A 20497-nucleotide genomic window follows, 5' to 3' on the forward strand; every position below is an offset into this window, starting at 1 on the left:
TTGCGACGATTATGCATAACGGCGCGATAAGCTACAAATGGCAATGTATGTTGTATTCATTCCTCATGGGTATCTCACTACTTAATTTAATTTCAAACATTAACCTACAATTATGTTTAAATTTGATGTTCTACAAAATGGAAATTTTGGGATTTCACAAGCTTTAAATGGCTTAGAGGTTTAGATACTGCAAAGATATGGACAACAAAGTCAATAGCCATTGACTGGTAGGATATGATGATATACACTCAACCATCCCACGACAGGTCAGGATGACGGCCTTTTTCAGATCACTGCAAATAAATAAATATCAGTCTGTCTCCAAAACATACGACGTATACAAATAACATACAATGTATACAAAACATACTACAATGCGACACTTCTTCAATTGTAAACATAATATTATTACTTAATATCCTTATTTTCTAGTGCAACTGACATAAATATTGTAATCCTTTGAAAATAAAAATTCAAGATGTTAAAAATCATGTTATTATGTGCTTCGTATTCCAATATTAGTTGGTGGACCACGGTGTCCTTTGCGAAGAGTCGGTGAGCTGATTCGTTTTTTAACCTACATCAGCAGCACAACTGCACCCCCAGCAAATGATGTGATCTCCAGCCATGTGTTGCATACAAAAGAAGAGAGTCATTATGAAGGAATTCCCAAGTACCTGAAATTGGGTTTCAAAAGAAATCATTATTTATGAAAGAAAACCAAAGTACATGACAAAATACACTTCTGAAGACCACACCGACCTGTTTCCTCTCAAGCACAGTCTACTACTACAGTTGTAAGTTAGCGAATAACATTCATTTACTACCCTTCGGTTAAAGAATGGTGGGTATTGTGCAATCGGCTGTCATGCACCAACAAAATTATCAGATCCACAGTTGTTTTTGTTTTTTTTTGCTGTCAGAAGGTCAGCTCTTCCAGATGCATGTTTATGAACGAACCATGACAGCACACGCACGCAAAAGGCTTTACATGTCATCATCTTCTTTGTTTGTATGCAGCACAAGGCTGCATACGTAGCACCATTAGCTGAGACATCAAAATTTTAATATCTGCAGACTGTGCCACTGAAGCCTCTGCCGATTAGGGCAGGAATTTGGAACTTGGCTATGGTGCCGGCGATAGCTCGCCTACTCTTCGCCAAGGACGCCATGGGATCTTTCAGGTCCATCAACTAATGCCGGCAGAGGGGATTCCCATTTAACGTCCATCCAAGGGACAACACACACATTGATGAATTACCCTGCCTGTGAAACACTGGGATGACACTTCATAGCTGGGTCGGCATTTGAACACAGGCTAGACAACTTCAAGGCGAGTGTACATTTCTCTAGCCCATGCTTGTCATCCCTTTGTATGTAATGAATATTTACACTGATACCTAATATTTTAACTGGAGAACATAACATAACTGTCAACAAAGTTGATGAAATTATTCACAACCTTTCTCAAAAATATCTTGCCTGCCTTTTCAATGGTGATGGTTTTGTTTCTACCTTGTTGACTTTTGAGTTGGCTGATTTTATTCTCATTGACTTGACATTTGATTACCTGATGGTCAATATCGATTCATCCAATAAATTTTGGATGAATCTATATCAATTATAAGATAAAAAATCTTATTTTAATTGAAATAATGCCCTTTTGTTGAAATACTCCCCACAAAGTGTTCATAGCAAACACTGAATATATATATATATATATATATATATATATATATATATATATATATATATATATATATACATACATACATACATACATACATACATACATACATACATACATATATGGCCTTTGTAGAGCACACTGTAGTCCTTTATAATTTGTTGTAGTAGCTACACATATTAGTCATTCAAGGTCAGTCATAGGGAAATGAGAGCTGTGGGACATATCCCCCTCCCAATTTGTATACAAGTGAATGGGGGGAAAAGGAAAAGACAATTTGGCCATCCTCCCAAAATATCACCTCCATTCCTCCCCATCTTAGCATCTTATTGGCTTGGCATTGTCAACCTTTCTGACCACCCACCCCCTATTTCTCCCAATATTGATATCTTGACATTTTAACATCTTATCATCTTTGCATATCTTACCATCTTGACATTAATTAATCTTCGACCATATAAAACACAATGTATGTCTGTGTATTTGTTTGCATGATGTCTGTCCCCCTTCAAAAGGACGATTTAAGAAGGGTTTTAAAGGCCAATCTTTGAACACAACTGTGTGTTCACTACGGTCTATTTTTTTCAAAATTAAAAAAAAAACTTGAAAAACATTTTCCATGAAAGAGTAATGATGTCTCTTCTTTTGGAAATGTAGATGGTGACTTGCAACTGGGCCCCCAATGATGGTTTACAGAAGCGTTTAATAAAAAACAATAAATACAAGGTGCAGGGAGGCGAAATTCACTACACCTGATGTGTCACACACACAAAGTAAAAGGAGTGTTCATTTACATACATGCGATGTCTAATAAATAAATAAGATATAAGCACACCTGATACTAGGCCGAGGCTTCAGGCTTTGGCATGCTCTTGAGACTGCACTCTCGAAATGAAAGGTCCCAGAAGATAAAGAAAATAGGATCGCATTTGTACATGTAGTGTTTTAACAAGCTCAAATGAGCTAAGATCCTCGTCCTCTTAATGATAACGTCATAAAAACGAATATGACGTCATTGTGATGTTTCAGGTTTGCGATAAATTATCTGTGCTAATGCCCGGCTTGATTCCCTCAAACAAAATTCAAACAGCTTGCCGAGTTTCGGAGATAATGGTATAGGCGATTTCCATTAGTGGCGATATTATGACATCAACTTTTTTTCTAGGAAGACTTTCCAAAATCGGAGATGGTTACTGCCTGCGCGTGGGCTTTCTGCATATACATGGTAAGTTTCACGAAGATCCGATGAAAACTCTGGGCTGTGAAACAAAAAATGTCAAAAAATAGGAATGACGTCATGGTGATGTATCATATGTGCGGTAATTCATCTTTGCGAATGCCCTGTTCGATTCCGCAAACAGAATTCAAAAAGCTTGCCGAGTTTCAGAGATAATTTTTAGGCGATTTCCATTAGCGGAGATATTTTGATGTCATAATTTTTTTTTCTCGGAGGAATTTTCCAAATCGGAGATGGTTACTGTCTGCGCAGGGAATTTTTACATATATATGCCAAGTTTCAGGAAGTTTCGATGAAAACTGTAGGTTGTGAAACAAAAAAGTCCACAAGAAGAAGATGAAGAACAACGTGAGTAACACTTGGAGATCCTCCACGAGGATCTAAAAATTACACTTTTTCTTGCTACAAAACTTCACATATTCCTGTCTCTGAATATTTCAATTTAAATAATTCCAACGCGTCATTTTTGACGGACTTTTATACTTGTTAATTATTAAGACCAACAGTCTATCTGGTCAGTGAACTCAAAAAGAGAGCCGATAAATATTTGGCTATTTTATAGTTTATCAAAGTGTTTTATTCTCTTATGTGTTTCATCACCATCGAGAATGCTAATAAATAGTTTTCTGGAGTTTGGTTCTTGTTCTAAAATATCTTTGTTAAGCAGACATGAAATGATAAGCCTCTCTCAACATTCTGGTCTGGGCTCCTCCTGAGTGACATATCATTTTGAGATTGCAGTAAATTGTTTTTCCATTAATTATTTGGCAACCATCAAAGTTTTTTTTGTGCATTCAAGGATGTTTATATATTTTTTACATTCTTTAATTAATTTGTATTTAAATTTATTCACTTATTTTTTTGTTACCTCTGCCACCAATGGCGGAAGGAGCTTTTGTTTTCACCCCTGTTTGTTTGTTTGTCAATCATCTACGCGTCACAATTTTAAACCGATTTTCACGTAACTTCACCACATGGTAGAGTTTGACACAGGCAGGAAGCCTTTTGTTTTTGAGGTCAAAAGATCAACATTGGCCAAAGGTCAACAAATTTGTCAAATTTCTAAAATCCTCAATTTTCATCCCATTGACTTGAAATTTGAAGAGGATTTGTATATCAGGTCACTGAATTCAACCACCAATTATTTTTGAGGATGTGGAAAAACTTGCCCAAACTTTTTGGATGATGAGATGTTAATAATTTTCACAAGGACAAGTTTTTAACTGGATTATCAACTACTCTCACAGGGTTTCAATGTGGGTCTTTAAAAAGAAGACATTATTGGTTTATTTAAACTTCAAAACAAACTAAATGATTATGACATTGAAGATACAGGGTGTTCCAAAAAGACCTGGATAACTTTGGTTGTTAATATGTTTAGTACCACAAATGATATAACAATACCCTTTATTTTACATGATAGAGAAACTCATATAGTTTTATTTTTTTCAGGTCTGGTGGTTTGATTTAAAAGAAAATGGCGACTCCATAGGAGAAAGCTCAGTACGTCGAATCGTTCATTGAGAGGAGATCCAACACACAAGTTCAGCATAATTTCCGTACAAAGTATGGAAGGAATCCGCCATCGCGGACTAGTATCAGAGAGTGGTACAAGGGGTTTTAGGAGACTGGAAGTTGTCAGATGCAGAAAAGTACTGATCGACCAAGCACAAGTGCAGCAGACGTTGAAGAAGTGCATGAATCATTCCAACAAAGTCCTAGAAAATCAATTTGACACACATCCAGAGAACTGGGACTACCAACCACCACTGCACACCGGATTTGGCATTAAAAACTGAAGCTTCTTGCCTATAAGGTGCAGATTCTGCATAAACTCAAACCAAATGACGGACCCAAACGCAAGGCATTTGCCTTGGAAATGCTCAGTCATATAGAGGATGATGAAGATTACCTGAAAAAGGTCATGTTCACAAGCAAAGCTTACTTTCATGTATCGGGGAAGGTCAACTGGCACAATGTGAGGATCTGGGGCTCTGAAAACCCCCACGTAGTCATTGAACACATACGCAACAGTCCAAAGGTCAATGTGTGGTGTGGTCTTCTCCATGACCATTTGGTTGGTCCGCTTTTCTTTGCAGAGGATATAGTGACCTCAATAATTTACATGAACATGTTGGAAGGATTTGCCTTCCCACAGATTGAAGACCTACAACCCGATATCATTTTTCAACAGGACGACCGACGTTCTCCCTCATTGGGCCTTAGTCGTTCGAGCCATCCTGAATGAAAAATTTTCACGTCGCTAGATTGGCCAAAACAGACCAACCGCCTGGCCCCCATGATCACCAAACATAACCCTCCAAGATATAAAAAAAAATTTCTGTGGAGGCTTGTCAAATATGTTGTCGACAACACCAAGGTGGCAAACCTGCAGGATCTTCGTTCTCGGATCACAGCTGCAGGTGCACTGGTGGACGCAAACGTGCTGAGCCGAACATGGCAATAACTCGTGTACCGCCTTGATTTCCTGTGCGCGACAAACAGAGCTCACATTGAAGTGTATTGATGATGTGCAGAGAAACTTCCATGAGTTTCGGTATCGTACAAACCAAAGTTGTATCATACAACAAAGTTGTATCATATCATACAACATACAAATCGTTGTAACATTTATCATTCTAAATATATTGTTGCGGTTTTCGCGCCCGCCGGCGTGCTGACGGCCACGTAACTCGAATCGCGGCACGTCGCCCACCGGACGGACAATCCAGTCGTGACCCTCTCGGACTAACGCCGGGAACCAGTCACGGGTGGACCTTTCGGTCTCACCGCGATCGAGCCAATCAGCCCCCGCGTGGGATAGGGTTGCTCGCCAAATTCGACCTACCTAAGTACCCACGCGGAGGGTAGACCGGGCGATCGCACCTCGCCGCAGGTCGACTTCGGACACGGGCCACTTAAGCGACCCGTTCCGTACTATCAGAATAACCGAGCGGTGTTATCGTCGACCTCGACGGTTCGATTAATTATCGGGCGTACTCAGCCCACTACCAACCCTTTACGTGAAGCAAGATGAGGGTTCAATGGAGGAAAAGACGAAGCGAAGCGGGAGAACAGTTCAACAATAAAGCACATTTATTCGCGGCACACGGGAAGCACAGATATACAATTCCACCAAAAGCACACAGAAAAAACACAATTCCATTTACACAAAAAGCAAATATAAAAGCGAAAACAATGCAGAGCTAATACCGACTACCGAGCACACGGCAACACTTATACAATTCTACTTCACAGACGGCGCCGACAACACATACCCAAAACCAAGGAAAAGAAATATCCTCAAGAATGAGGCGGGCCTGAGGCCAAGACCGGGTCGCGCCTACCCGTCTAGTGATGAGACGCGGAGCAGCGATGGCCCCGCAACCCGCGGGCCTCGTGGACGGTGTCTGGTAGGGGGTGGGAAAAGGGGCCCCCTTGGTCGCACTATCTCAGCGCGGGGGGAAACAGGAGGGGGTTGCTGATGCTCGGGGTATAGAGGATCTTTATTATCCCTGGTGTGCGTCTCCACCTCGGCCAGGTCGCGCTGCCGGCCTCCCTCGGGCGTGCAGCTCCCGGCACCGACGCGAGCACCCCCTCGTCTGCCTTCGCCGTTGCCGCCTCTCCGCCTCTGGACTCTCCACCCTGGACTCCTCTTTGGGCTCTCCTCGTTGGACTCTCCGATCGACTCTCCCCTTCGCGACTCTCTTCAGCTTCTCCAGCTACTGCAGGCCTCGGGCTCCAGACTTCCACACTCGTCCCCTCCGCTCCGACTCCTTCTCGTTCTCCTCCTGCTGACTGACGAACACCGTCCTTTTATCCCCCCATAGCTTCGCCTTTGACCCCCTCCCTTTGACCTTTCACCTCGCTCCCCATTGGCCCGAGAAAAAGTGGGCGTGAAGGCTTTTTGATCCACAAATTTGCATATATCGATCGTTCTGGAGGCGGGGCCAAATCGCCCCTCGCTCACCGATTGGACGGCAAAAAGTGGGCGTGTGTCGTTTTTGATCCGTTTTTGAAGCACAAAATCCGTGATTTTGTACACGCTGTTCAACGTGCGCCCTGCACGAGTCCAACACCGGTACCCACAGCGGGGCAAGAACGGTGGCGATGCTACGGTTGCGAGGTGTGACGTGAAGGTCGTGGCGGTTGTGGTGAAGCGGCGTTGTGGTTGGTGGTTGATGTTGTGGTTGTGGTGATAACAATGGCGGTTGGTCCAAAATAAAGATAGTAAATGAAAAACGGCTATCCTGAAGAGTCGCAGCTCGCATAAATGACATGTATTCCCACTAGACAACGGGTTCGGGCCTAACTACACATGTACTTACCGAGATACCTCACCTAAGGGACCTGAATGGTGGTTTGCGAATTTGGTAACCACAACAATATTAACAACCAAAGTTGCCTTTTTGGAACACCCTGTATAACACAACTATCTTGTCGTCCTCAAAAATGTAAAAGAAAAAATACTCCTTCAGTATCTTGTAATCTCTATGATAATATGGATGATATACCTTCACCCCTGGATTTGGATAAATCAAAAAAGGAACCTTATTATATTTGATGATTGTGTAAATCATCATCATCACCATTTGAAAGCCTTTATCCCTGAGCAGGGGTCAGCTTTTTTGCGGGATCCAATCATGGTACCCTTTCTTGTGGCAATGTTTTTTACGGCCGGATGCCCTTCCTGACGCCAAACCTTTAGTCGCCTTCGACACTGCAGGGATAATTACCAGTATACTGGTGCTCATTTCGCCAACATTCGGAAGGATGACAGGCTGAGTCAACCCCCCTGATGCTAACTCAGTGGCCAGCGGGGCTCGATCTCAGGACCCTGAGGATCCCAAGCCACCGCCTTAACCACTGAGCCTCACCAGGCTCATTTTTGATGATTGTGTAAATGAGAGAAACCAAACGGTTATGGATAGCTACGACACCAGAGGGGAAGGAGACATTCTTCGTATACTTGTATTTATCTTCGCCAATCAAACTTTCAACTCCCTTGGCACTTGATAAGTAATAATGCCAATACTTTTATTTTATTCAAACTAAATTCAATCGACACAAATAATTTTTGGAGAGACAATTGTTCAACATTATGTCGTAAAAGTGAATTTGAGGATTATATGAAACACACAACTGGAAAATATAAATATATTGTTGTTAAACAAGATGAGATACTGAATTATATTTTTCAATAAATAAATACAGAAAATGGAAGCAGAGGAAGCATGTATTTCAGACATCGTATTCAAATTCAAACATTGCAGATCTGAAGAATGTTATCAGACTTAAAGGAAAGGTACGAACTGGCATTCTATCAATTAACTTCCTCCATGATTCTTTACGTGCTAAGGTTGCTCCTACGTTTATTTCCACGCGTATCGACAAGGGCCAAAGTTGGACGTAGTCTCACTATTGAACAAGCATTTATACGTGATGAAATACAACGAATTACCGATATGCTAATGAGTTCATGCTGGGTTCTTCGTCGCACTTGGTCATTGGAATGTTCTTTCCTTTTGTTTTTCGATCTGATCAATCTTTGCCGGTACATTGCCTCGATCAATGAATGGATTGAAAAGAACACATGCCTGAAGAATGCCCTCTTATATTGATGTGTTGAAATGTAAACGCTATGTTAAAGTCATTAATGTGACCAAGCATGTGATAAACCTGTCTGATATTGTGCTCTCCGACATCGAAGAGTCTTTCCTCGCCCTTGGTTATGGTTTCGGTATTCCCAAAGCCAGTATCAGAAAAAGAGGTGTTTGCAGAGTTTCAGTTCTTTTATGCCCAATTGTCCCATCATATTCCTGTTTCTAATGATGAATCGAATTGCTGTCAGGCACGACTGACTGATATTGCATATGCTTATTGTAGAACCCCTAATGACACATCTGACTTCTGAATGGAACATGACCTGGATCCATGGAAAAGTGGGAGGTCACAGGTTCCTTCGGTGCCTCAAGGCCAAGATGTGTATGTTCGTGTCATTAACAGTCCAAAGAAGCAATCCCCAACTGACTGAACAAATAAATTGTTTCATTTTGTGTCTGCATATCTGGTGTTCTTGCGTGTATCCTGACAGGCTACAAGATAAAAAGCTTTGACAATGTCTGATCTTTTTTGTGCTATATATATATATATATATATATATATATATATATATATATATATATATATATATATATATATATATATATATATATATATATATATATATATATATATATATATATATATATATATATAGTTACGAATTTGCAATTCGATCGCACTCGACATGCAGGTTCCTTTCGCTCAGTTATGTCGATAAGTGCATGTTCTATAGATAGGTCACCTTCCATTGTTTAATGGGCAGAAATCAATTAAATGCGCTGTAATTTAATTAATTAGTTTGGGAGCAATCACAACACAAAGGAAGCCGACCCTCCCCCTCTTCTGGGAAGAGGAAGAAGAGCCCTCCCGTCCCGTGATTCATGACGTAAGCAACTCTCTCCCACCCGCGGTTGTGCGAGCATGGGGGATGAGTTACGCCGGGAGCGGGGGAGGGGCGGAGGAGGATAAGGAAGAGATCCTCGTCTTTGTTCGTGTTGAGTGAGCTTCGGCTTCTGCTTGGCTTGGGTTAGGGTTCAGTGAGCTTCGGCTTCTGCTTGGCTTGAGTTTGTGTTGAAGGCTTTTTGCTTCGGCTTGGCTTTTCAGCAGGCCTTCGGGTTTTACTTGGCTCTGTTCGCTTTTTGGGCTCTTGCTTGGTTTGTCGAAGAGAGTCGGCTGCTTTTTTCATCGGGAGAGAGTTGAGCTGGTTGCTCAGCTCGAGCTGCTGGTGGTTGCTTCTTGTTCTCGGTTCGTGTTGTGAGAGGCTTTGTTCATCGGGAGAAAGTTGAGCTGGTTGCTCGGCTCAGAGTTCTTGGTTCTCGCTTTGTTCATCGGAAGAGTTGCTTTTTGGCTGGTTGTTCATCGGAGGAGCTGGTCGGGTTGTCGTGATTCTTCTTCAGCCTGGTGGTTGAGGAGTGTCGGCCTGGTTCAAGGGTGCTCGAGCTGGTTCGAGCCTGTTGCTCTGCTTCGTGGCCTGCTTCGGCTGGCTCTTCTTGGCTCGTGGAGCTCTTTGTTCTCCGGCTTGGTTCCCGGCTTGGTGCGACTCCTTGGCCTCATCTTGGAGGTGATTCTTCGAGCAAGCGACGCATCGACGGGAAGGATCGGCGCCTCGCCTCACCAGCACGTGTTCGGAAGCGCGAGAGGATTCGCTGGAGCTCGGGAAGGATCGCGGCTCATGGCGATTGGATCCAGCTCGCTCTCGCCGGAGCCCGGGTCCGAGCAGCTTGAAGACCACACGAGGTGGAGAGGTTCGAGATAGGTTCTGGGTTTCAGCTCATCTGTCCACTGAGTTGAAGTCCTTATTAAAGGTATCAGCCACCATTTATTGTGTGTGTGTGTGTGTGTGTGTGTGTGTGTGTGTGTGTGTGTGTGTGTGTGTGTGTGTGTGTGTGTGCGTACAAGTGTTTGTGGGCCCGTCTAATAAGTAGGAAACTGTTAAGTGCCTGTGTTGTATTTCCTTTACATTTCATAGTAGAACTTGGCTGTAGGTTTTTGCTCGTGTCCTGTCCCCAATCCCCATTCATTCATTTCTTGCATGCCTGTGTTCAAATAAATGTTCCCCATTGTTAAATATCACCAGCTTGTTGCGTCCCTTCCTCACATTGACTGCCATGGAGCATTCGGAATGTTAGCTGACTGTTTATAAGCCGATAAAACGTACATCTGGTCCGACGCGGCTTGGCGATATATAACCACTCGGCAATCGCAAACGGAACGAGCTGCTTAAGCGGCTCGTTTTCGTGCAGGCTCCGTTGAGATGTAGATCCCCAGAATTTCTGTCCGCGGAAATAGTTAGGTATATCGACAATTCGGCGATTGACCCTGAAGCGCGTGGACAGAAGAGTTGGCTGATCTATGGTGTGGTTAACAGCACCCATAGCTGGGTTTCGGCGTTGATCCAGAAGCTACAACTGGATTGCGCATTCGGTGGATGCGCGGCCTGGATTGGGTTGAAAAGGTCGTGCGCACGCCGAACGGGCGGAAATCTTCAACAATATATTAGGACCCGTTAGGGGTCGCCACAGCGGATCATCCGTATGATCCGCACCGTGATTTGGCAGATGTTTTACGCCGGATGCCCTTCCTGACGCAACCCTGGTCGCCTCTTACGACCCAGGGATATAGTACACCTATTGTAACCGGGTATACACCGGCCCAGTATACTGGTACTCATTTCGCCGACCTCGGAAGGATGACAGGCTGAGTCAACCCCCTCTATATATTTATATATATATATATATATATATATATATATATATATATTATATACCCGGTGTATACCCCGGTTAAAATAGGTGTACCATATCCCTGTGTCGTAAGAGGCGACCAGGGTTGCGTCAGGAAGGGCATCCGGCGTAAAACATGTGCCAAATCACTATGCGGATCATAATGGATGATCCGCTGTGGCGACCCCTAACGGGAGCAGCCGAAAGAAGAAGAAGAAGAAGATATATATATATATATTAATATTTCGGCACGCCCCTTTCTTTGTTCCACCATCAGATTTGTGTTACTGCATGAAATGAAACAAGCTTTGGCACATATACTAATGATATTATTGTCTTCCTTAAGAGGCCCCTCAAAATTCGTTTTGATGCATTTTCACAAACTCCAACGGATTCCATTCAAATTTGGTACGATTATGGCTTTTGGTCCAACTTAGGTCATTGGCGATAAATTTTTTCCATAACACTTCTGATATTCGAAAAAATCGATAAATCGATATCCCTTATGGGATTTTCCATTCAAATCCACTCAAGTTTAAGGCCAACGGGGGACGCAAATTTCCACTTTGCCCCGGGCGCTGTTTACCTCCGCTACGCCAAGCTGTTAGGGTTAGGGTTCCGGTTTGGGTTAGCGGTTAGGGTTAGGGTTTGGGTTAGGGTTAGCTACCCTAACACTAACCCTAACCGCTAACCCTAACCCTAACCCTAACCGCTAACCCCTAACCACTAACCCCTAACCGCTAACAGCTATTCAGGAAATTTGCAAGAAAGCCCGAGCAACGCTGGGCATTACTACTAGTGTATATATATATATATATATATATATATATATATATATATATATATATATATATATATATATATATACACACATATATATATATATATATATATATATATATATATATATATATATATATATATATACACACACATATATATATATATATATACACACATATATATATATATATATATATATATATACACACACATATATATATATATATATATATATATATACACACATATATATATATATATATATATATATACACACATATATATATATATATATATATATATATATATATATATATATATATATATATATATATATATATATATATATATATATATATATACAAATCTGCCTTTTCTCCCTTGCTTATGTAGACGGTGGGTGAATGGGTGGTGTGGTTTATTGGCAAGAGAAGTGATTTGTTTAAGCCGAAACAATTTGTGTTTGAGTCACTCTGGGCTAGTTGGACATATACATTGTGAAACATTACATCATTAATTTCACATCAAAATATATCAAGTGAGAAATAAAAGTGCTTCAAAGCTGAGTCAAAAGTTAAAAGTTTACTGGGGTTGTCTGTGGCAGGAAGTCGAGGCAAAGATCCAATACATTCCCAAAGGGTATGAGCTGGCTTAACGCCCAGATATCCTGTTCCTTGTCTAAGAGTTGCTTGTTGGCATGGTTCCCAGACAGAGTGTGCATTTAAAATAAAATGATTTCTTGTCGTGTTAAAAATTTAAAATATCACCAATGTGTTTGATAAAATATCTGTGATGTGTTTGAGTCCAAAGAATTACATTGTTAAGTAAAACAGGAAAATAGTTAAATAATTAATTTAACATTGAAACCAGTGGAGAGGGGAGCTCAGGTGAGAACATTAAGAGAACTTTATCATTTCATCTCTGCTCAACAAAGATATTTAACCCAATAAACAAATCCCAACATACTATTTATTAACATTCTCGGTGGTGATGAAAACCATATGAGAATAAAACACTGATAAACTCAAAACAACCAGATATTTATACACTGTTATTTTGAGGTCAATGACGGGAAGAGACCATTGGTCTTTATAATTAATGAATTAATTAATTGGTGTACAGATAGTAAGATATCAATATGCGGAGAAATAGGGGTGATATTTTGGGAGTATAGTCAGAAATGGTTTCACATCCACTTCAGATGCTAAGATAATATGATGCAAAGATGAGGAGGAAAGGGGTTGATATTTTGGAAGGATGGTCAAATCATCTTTTGTTCCCCCCCCCCATCCACTTAAATGTAAAATTGGGAGTGTTAGGGGGGTATATGTCCTACAACTCTTATTTTCAAACTACAAAAGTCATATAATTTTGTTATTAGAGGATCTTTATTTTTTTTTGTTTTTGGACAATTACTACAACCCCTCGCAGCACAATTTTAATTCCCCGTTTCGATGAGTAAATTATTTGGAGCAACTCGTATTAATCAATTAAATTGCCGTCATATTAGTTATTACATTATAAAGTGAAAACTTGCTCGGCCACAGATCATAAACAAAATATAAAATATACAGTATAGTTTCATTAATGCAACATATTTATTTATTAAATGATGCCTTCACATTTGCATTCGCATGTAAGCAAGCTTTCATTATTTGACATTCACCCAACGTCATGTGAGCAGGACAATGGGGTTAATAAACACAGCACAGTTGAATTCAGCTAGCTGTTTTGCACCGCCCCTCCCTAGTCCATCTCCAGCCGCTGGATGACGTTATTGCCAGGTGCCAAACGCCTTAGTTGCCCAGCCATTTTCGCACGCTGAAAGGGCGTACTCGGTTTTCACTGTTTGTTTTCTTGTTATCTTGCCAAAACGAAGTTTTTGCAACATATGTTAGTCAGCTTGTATGTTTTTTTTTTGTCTGTAATCACGTATCGATCACTCTGCAAAGCACAGTTATCATTGGAAATTTTTGTAACTTCGCATATCAGAGTCCTATAGAGGTCCCTTTCAGCACATAAAATTTTCAAGGTCAAGGTCAAAGGTCAAGGTCACTTTGTCGCAAATCAGGGGAGTCGACGAAACCCTTATTTTTTGAGTAATTTTGATCGGATCGTCTTCAAACTTCATGGGAATATAGTTCATGGTCTGGCGCTCAGCTGATTAATTTTTGGTGGCGATCGGCCTTGACCTTCATGGTTAGCGCTGGAGGTCGAAAGTATTTGACCCCAAGGTCAAATTTTGAAATCTTAGGTACCATATCGTGTAATACCTCAAATTGAACACCTCGATGAGTGCTTTCTAGATATGTCAAGCTTGAGACATGATGACGTCATTTGGTGATGTTATGAGGCAAACGCATATTTTTCATGGTTACTCTGTAGAACGATTCTCATCGGAATCTCTCGTAGGCAGATATTCCTCAAGGAGTCGCTCCTGGTGGATAGCAGCTCTGTTCACCTCAGTGTGACCTTAAAGAAGTCGCACGTGGTCACCTTTTGGCAAGATAAGGGTCACCCTGCAGGTGACATTGGTTTTTTATTTGTTTGTTTGCTTGTTCGGGCGATATCTCAGCCATCCTTTGAGCTAGGAAGCTGAAATTTTGGCAAAACAGTGAACGAATGCTTTTGGCAAAATTAATATTATTTATTTTTTGATTAATCATTTAATTAATCAATTACTTAATTATTATCGATTAATTAATTATCTGGGCAATATCTCAGGCCCCTTTTGAGCAAGGAAGCTGATTTTTGGGCACGACAGTGAACAAGTGTTTTGGGTCTCTAGGGTATTTTTGATTCATTGACTAATTAATTGATGTCTTATTAAATTTTTCGTTTAATTATTCTTCAAAAAGTTACAGATTTGGATGAAACAGTGGTGGTTTAGGTGTGCTCTTAGCCAATTTATTATGGTATTTATTGTTTTACGATTATTATTTATTTATTTTCATTATGGAATTAATTCATCAATAATTGCACACTGCTCCATCCCAATTCCATCTCCATGTGCTGCACAGAGGCATCACCGGGCACCGAAGGCAATGTCGCCTGCTGGAGGATGTTGTTTATTTATTTAGCACCAGGAAATACCACCCGTCGCTTTGCTGATGGAAGCACTGCAATGGAGGGGGGACAGGGGGGGAAGAGGGGGGGAGGTAGAGAGGTGTGAGGAGAGAGTGAGGAGGGAGGGGAGAGTGAGGAGAGGGGTGGGGGAAGAAGGGAAGGCAGTGAGAGGTGAGAGGACGAGAAGGCAGACGTGTGGTGGAGCCTGTCTCATCGATTCATACTGTCTCATCAAAATGATTCTGCATAGAATAACAGTGAAGATGGAAACAAAATAATGTCTAAAATCCATTTTGTACCAGTCATCCTATAAATACTGCCCAGAGATAAACACCGCCCAGTGCGTCTGGAGCCAGGCTGTCCAGAGACAAACTCCCGTCTGGAGACAAACTCCCGTCTGGACATGTCCGGAGACAAACTCCCATCGGGCCACGTCCGGAGACAAACTCCCATCGGGACACGTCCGGAGACAAACTCCCATCGGGACACATCTGGAGACAAACTCCCATCGGGATACGTCCGTAGACAAACCCTCATCTGGACACGTCCGTAGACAAACTCTCATCTGGACATGTGCGGAGATAAATACCATCCGGACATGTCTGGGGACAAATCCCGTCTGGACATAACCACCGTCCAGAGACATATGGAGATACGTTTCCGGAAACAAGCTCCCATCCAGACATAAACATCACGCAGATACATTTGGAAACAAACACCGCCCAGCCATAAATACCACCTGGACATGTCCGGAGTCAAGCTGGCCAGAGATAACCACCGCCCGGAGGTGTCTGGAGATAAACTCCCATCTGGACATAAACACCGCCCTGACACGTCTGGAGACAAACTCCCGTCCAGACATAAACACCGCCCAGACACATTCGGAGCCAAACACCTCGCAGACACATCTGGAGCCAAGCTGTCCGGAGACAAACACTGCTCGGACATGTCCAGAGACAAACTCCCATCTGTACACAAACACCGTCCAGACATAAACACCGCCCGGACACATCTGGAGACAACCTCCCATCTTTACACGTCCAGAGAAACACTCCCATCCAGACATGTCTGGAGATGAATACCATATGGCCACGAGAGAGAGAGAGAGAGAGAGAGAGAGAGAGAGAGAGAGAGAGAGAGAGAGAGAGAGAGAGAGAGAGAGAGAGAGAGAGAGAGAGAGAGAGAAAGAGAAAGAGAAAGAGAAAGAGAGAGAGAGAGAGAGAGAGAGAGAGAGATAGAGAGAGAGAGAGAGAGAGAGAGAGAGAGAGAGAGAGAGAGAGAGAGAGAGAGAGAGAGAGAGAGGAGAGTGAGAGAGACTGAGAGACAGTGAGAGAGAAGAGAGAGAGAAGAGAGAGAGAAGAGAGAGAGAAGAGAGAGAGAAGAGAGAGAGGAAAGAGAGACTTTTTTTGGGGGGGGGGGTGGGGGGGGTAGGGGAATTATCAGAGAGAATATGTTATGCTTTGTGAACAACACACACACACACACACACACACACACACACACACACACACACACACACACACACACACACACACACACACACACACACGCACACAAACCTTGAGTCGCTTTCACCGGAAAATGTTACATTTATATTGATGTTTCTGGGAGATGTTCACAAACATTATTCTTTATAAGCAGCTGCGTGAGATGGGTGGAAAAAATTGGCTCGCTAATTTAGAAAACACGTTGATGCGGCAAACAGCTCAGAAATCAGGCATTATCAAATATATTTTGCTTTGAAACTCACAAAGAGAAACATATAACCTTTGTCAAGCAAATCCAATAACCAAATGCTGTAGAAACAGGTCGTGAGGACAAAGGAAAACCTGAAAGAACCTCCATAAGATACGGGATGGAACTTTGCCACCACAGCACCCGTAACAGGCACGGCGTGTCCACACACCTGCGGAGAGTCCATACAGATCCAAATCTTCCCATATGTACCACGTCAGTGTGAACTGTACACGTACCTCTACATTTTCGTAACTGTCGACTGCTCATCCCGATCAGGAACTGTCGACTGCTCATCCCGATCAGGACACGAACTGTTCTGTACAGCTCGGTAAGTGGCTTAAGCACTCAATCAAGCACTCCAATGGAACGGCTGGCTTGGCAAGCGATTACCTATTGCCGTTGATACAACTATGTACCCGCAAACGCCCATGCAATGTCCGGATAGGACAAATCAACACTTTCTTCGGAGTCGTAACTGCTGATACTTTCAAATCTGGAGCTTACATTTTGTAAAAATGGTTAGTTTAAGAGATTCTCTCGGTTATTCATATTTACAAATGAAATAAAGCCACGAATGCTGGCGTCTACAGGCATTTATAAGCACTGCAATATACCCAGTTATTCGTAGCATTTGATAAGATGAGTGAGGAAAGTGGAAAAAAAAAACTTTATTGTTAAGAAATCGTTGTGGCCTGTTCCAAGTCAAGACAAGCTTGAGCAGGCCAAAAAACATGGTGGTTTCAGACCCCAGTGAGGTTACCCAGGAAAAGCCTTAAGACCCCAGACACCGAGGTGGCTGAGGATCGTGAAGGATATAATTAAATAAGGCCGTTAATTATCTTCAAAAGGGGTGCTTTAATTAACCTAAATACCCAATTTCACTCTTGCACTTTCTTAGTATGCATGCAAAGTTTCAGGCTGCTAGGTTTTCTGGTTTTAGAGTTATGGAGGAGACACACACACACACACACATCGCCTTTTATTAGTAAATAAGAAGATGGGGGTGGTGTACTTTGAATGTAGCTTGACTTGTTTTATATTTATTTATGTTTATTGTGGAAGAATGTGGTGCACAGAAGACCTATCTGAAGTGTAAGTAAGCACCACTATCTTGACTGCGAAGGAAGTGCAGGGGCGGCTGGTGGGCTGGCGGGGCGGTGTGCTGGCAAAATATGGTGACCTGGTAAAGGAAGGCATGCTGGCAGTGGAAGGTGCACCACGTGAGTGCTTGCTGTTTCTTCTTACTCGAGTCCTGCTCTTCATCAAGATTGGAGGACTGCGCTATGAGTGTGTGGGACATATTCTGGTGAGGGTTAAAGCGAGCAGGGGAGCCATTTGGGCACAACAAAAAAATCGGCCAGCATCCGATTTTGGCAGTTGCGATTGTTGAGGTTTTTAAGACAAAGACTTTTTTTTCTTTCTAAATTTGATCAAGGGAAACTTATTTTGTCTGCGGGTTATAACTGTTAGCAAATTAACGGGTTGAACGAGAACATATATTCAAAAAACATCAATGATGGATTCCATCACCTTCATACTTGTCCTATTCAGTGCTCAAGACTGATCCTTATCGAGTCTGTGCCAGAACGACCACTCACCTTCGTAGTGACGGATATCTGCAAGACTAAAGTTCGGCACACATTACAGGTGAGTGTCTGTGGTTTGTTTTTCCTCAAAACTACACTTCCATCTGCTTCCTTCATCTATGTTTTCATTAAATGATGCAGTACATATGAAACAAGAACAACATTGAAACTAATAACTTTGTGGTAAGCAATCGATGAAAAAAAAATCATGATTCAGTCATTTGTTAATATCATCTTTTATGAACATAAAAGAGCTGAATAATACTGATATGATCTCCTTTTAAATGTTCATCATTCACTTAAGGCGCTGTCACACCTTGACGATTTAGCCAGCGTATGCCGACTTATGAAAAATTTGTCTAAAACGCTGGCACACGTCGAATACGTTATGGACAAGTTTTATATAAGTTAAGAGCACGCTGAAAAACACTGCCATACGTCGTAGTACGCTGGCTTTCATCGTTGTACTTTGCGGTTGTCCTCAAATTTTAGCATGCTTGAAATTTTACGACGTATGCTGGCGTATGGCTCACACGTTCCGCTACGCTGGCCATAAGTTGTAGGCACGTTACGTGATCATTGACACACGTCGACACACGCTACTTGTAAGTTACTCATAAGTCGAAACACGTCCAGGTAATGATTAGCGTACCTGAAACTTATTTATAACCTATGAGTAATGTGCTTTGAACCTATGTGTAACGTACCTCCAAAGCATATTGACGTATGTAGACATATTTGATTGACGTCTTCCGGACGACCACATAACTTACTGAACGTGTTTCTAATTTACAGCTACCATATAATGGCGTATTGGCAGAGTTTAAGAAAAAGAAAAAAAACAACAACAATAACTTCCGATATTTCGTCACGTGCCATTACGCCACGTCCGATTGCCTCTTCAGTTTGCTCATGTCTTATTCTTAGTTCCTCCTCTGTGAATATTTTCTGTTTGAGGATATTGTCACGTCGACGTCGAAACTTAAAAGCAAATGTCCGAATATATTTTAAAATTCGTGATAGACTAAAAAATAAAAAAAAAACAACAACAACAACTTCAGATATTTCGTCACGTGCCTTCACGGAGCCAAGGAGAAAAAAAGAAAATGTGCCTTGACGGAGAAATTACGTTTCGGGTTTGCGAAACATTACCTCGACGTGTTTCGACTTATGAGTAACTTACAAGGAACTTGTGTCGACGTGTGTCAACGATCGCATATCGTGCCTACAACTTATTCCCAGCATAGCGGAACGTGTGAGCCATGCGGCGAGTACGTCGTAAAATTTTCAGTATGCTTGAAATTTCACGACGTACGAGACGTACCACGAAATATGACAGCATACTTTATCGTTTTTCAGCGTGCTCCTAACGTATACACAACTTACCCAGAACGTATTTGACGTGTGCCAGCTTGGTTCGGCAAATTTTCAGAGGTTGGCATATGCTGGCTAAATCGTCAAGGTGTCACTGCGTGGTTGACACTTCCAATTCTCAGGCGGTTATGATTTAAATCGGCGTGCGGCAGGTTTTTAACAGGCTACGCCACGAGTTCATCGGCGATACGTGCAGCGCGCTATGCCCAAGTTAAACTATCGTTGGGCATAGGTTGTGAACGCCGACAATAGGCTAAGCATTCGTTGGTATAAGTTATCTTGAAGACAACGAAACGTTCTGTGCCCGTTACTAATATGTTATGCATACGACCAACACATTATGAATACGACCAAAATAAAAAAAAAAAACTCAAAACTTCAGTGTACGCCAACGTTTTACATACATTTTTATACGTTGCCATTGCTGGCTAAATCGCCAAGGTGTGACAGCGCTTTTACACTTGTGCCCTGTCAAAAACTGATCAACTCCAATTATGATTTAATTTTTGAGGAGAGCTGCATCATCATCATCATCACCCCACACTCTTTACAGAGCATTGGTGCTGCTAAAGCAGTGTCTCGGCAAACAGTTACGGTGGGTGGTTTGCCATTGCCTTCCCAGCTGTCAGTCAGGGAAGGAATTTGTAATTTGTTAAGGGTGCTGGCGTTAATTTGCCAACCCTTCGCGAAAGACACCGTG

General features: G+C 41.9%; 1 protein-coding gene across 4 annotated transcripts in view; it reads left to right on the forward strand.

The window, feature by feature from the left end:
• The window catches only part of LOC147012186 (pleckstrin homology domain-containing family G member 1-like), a 180318-nt gene that overhangs the window by 119469 nt on the left and 40352 nt on the right, over window positions 1–20497 (forward strand). For all 4 annotated transcript variants that reach the window (XM_085855996.1, XM_085855995.1, XM_085855997.1 and 1 more), the window contains 2 exons: window positions 17961–18143; window positions 18389–18484. In XM_085855996.1, coding sequence (XP_085712122.1) covers window positions 17961–18143; window positions 18389–18484 — 279 coding nt within the window. The remainder of the gene's footprint in view (window positions 1–17960; window positions 18144–18388; window positions 18485–20497) is intronic.

This window comes from Eptatretus burgeri, chromosome 15 (assembly GCF_056783735.1).
Source record: "Eptatretus burgeri isolate ZD-2024b chromosome 15, Ebu_testis_v1, whole genome shotgun sequence".
NCBI classification, from domain to species: Eukaryota; Metazoa; Chordata; class Myxini; order Myxiniformes; family Myxinidae; genus Eptatretus; species Eptatretus burgeri.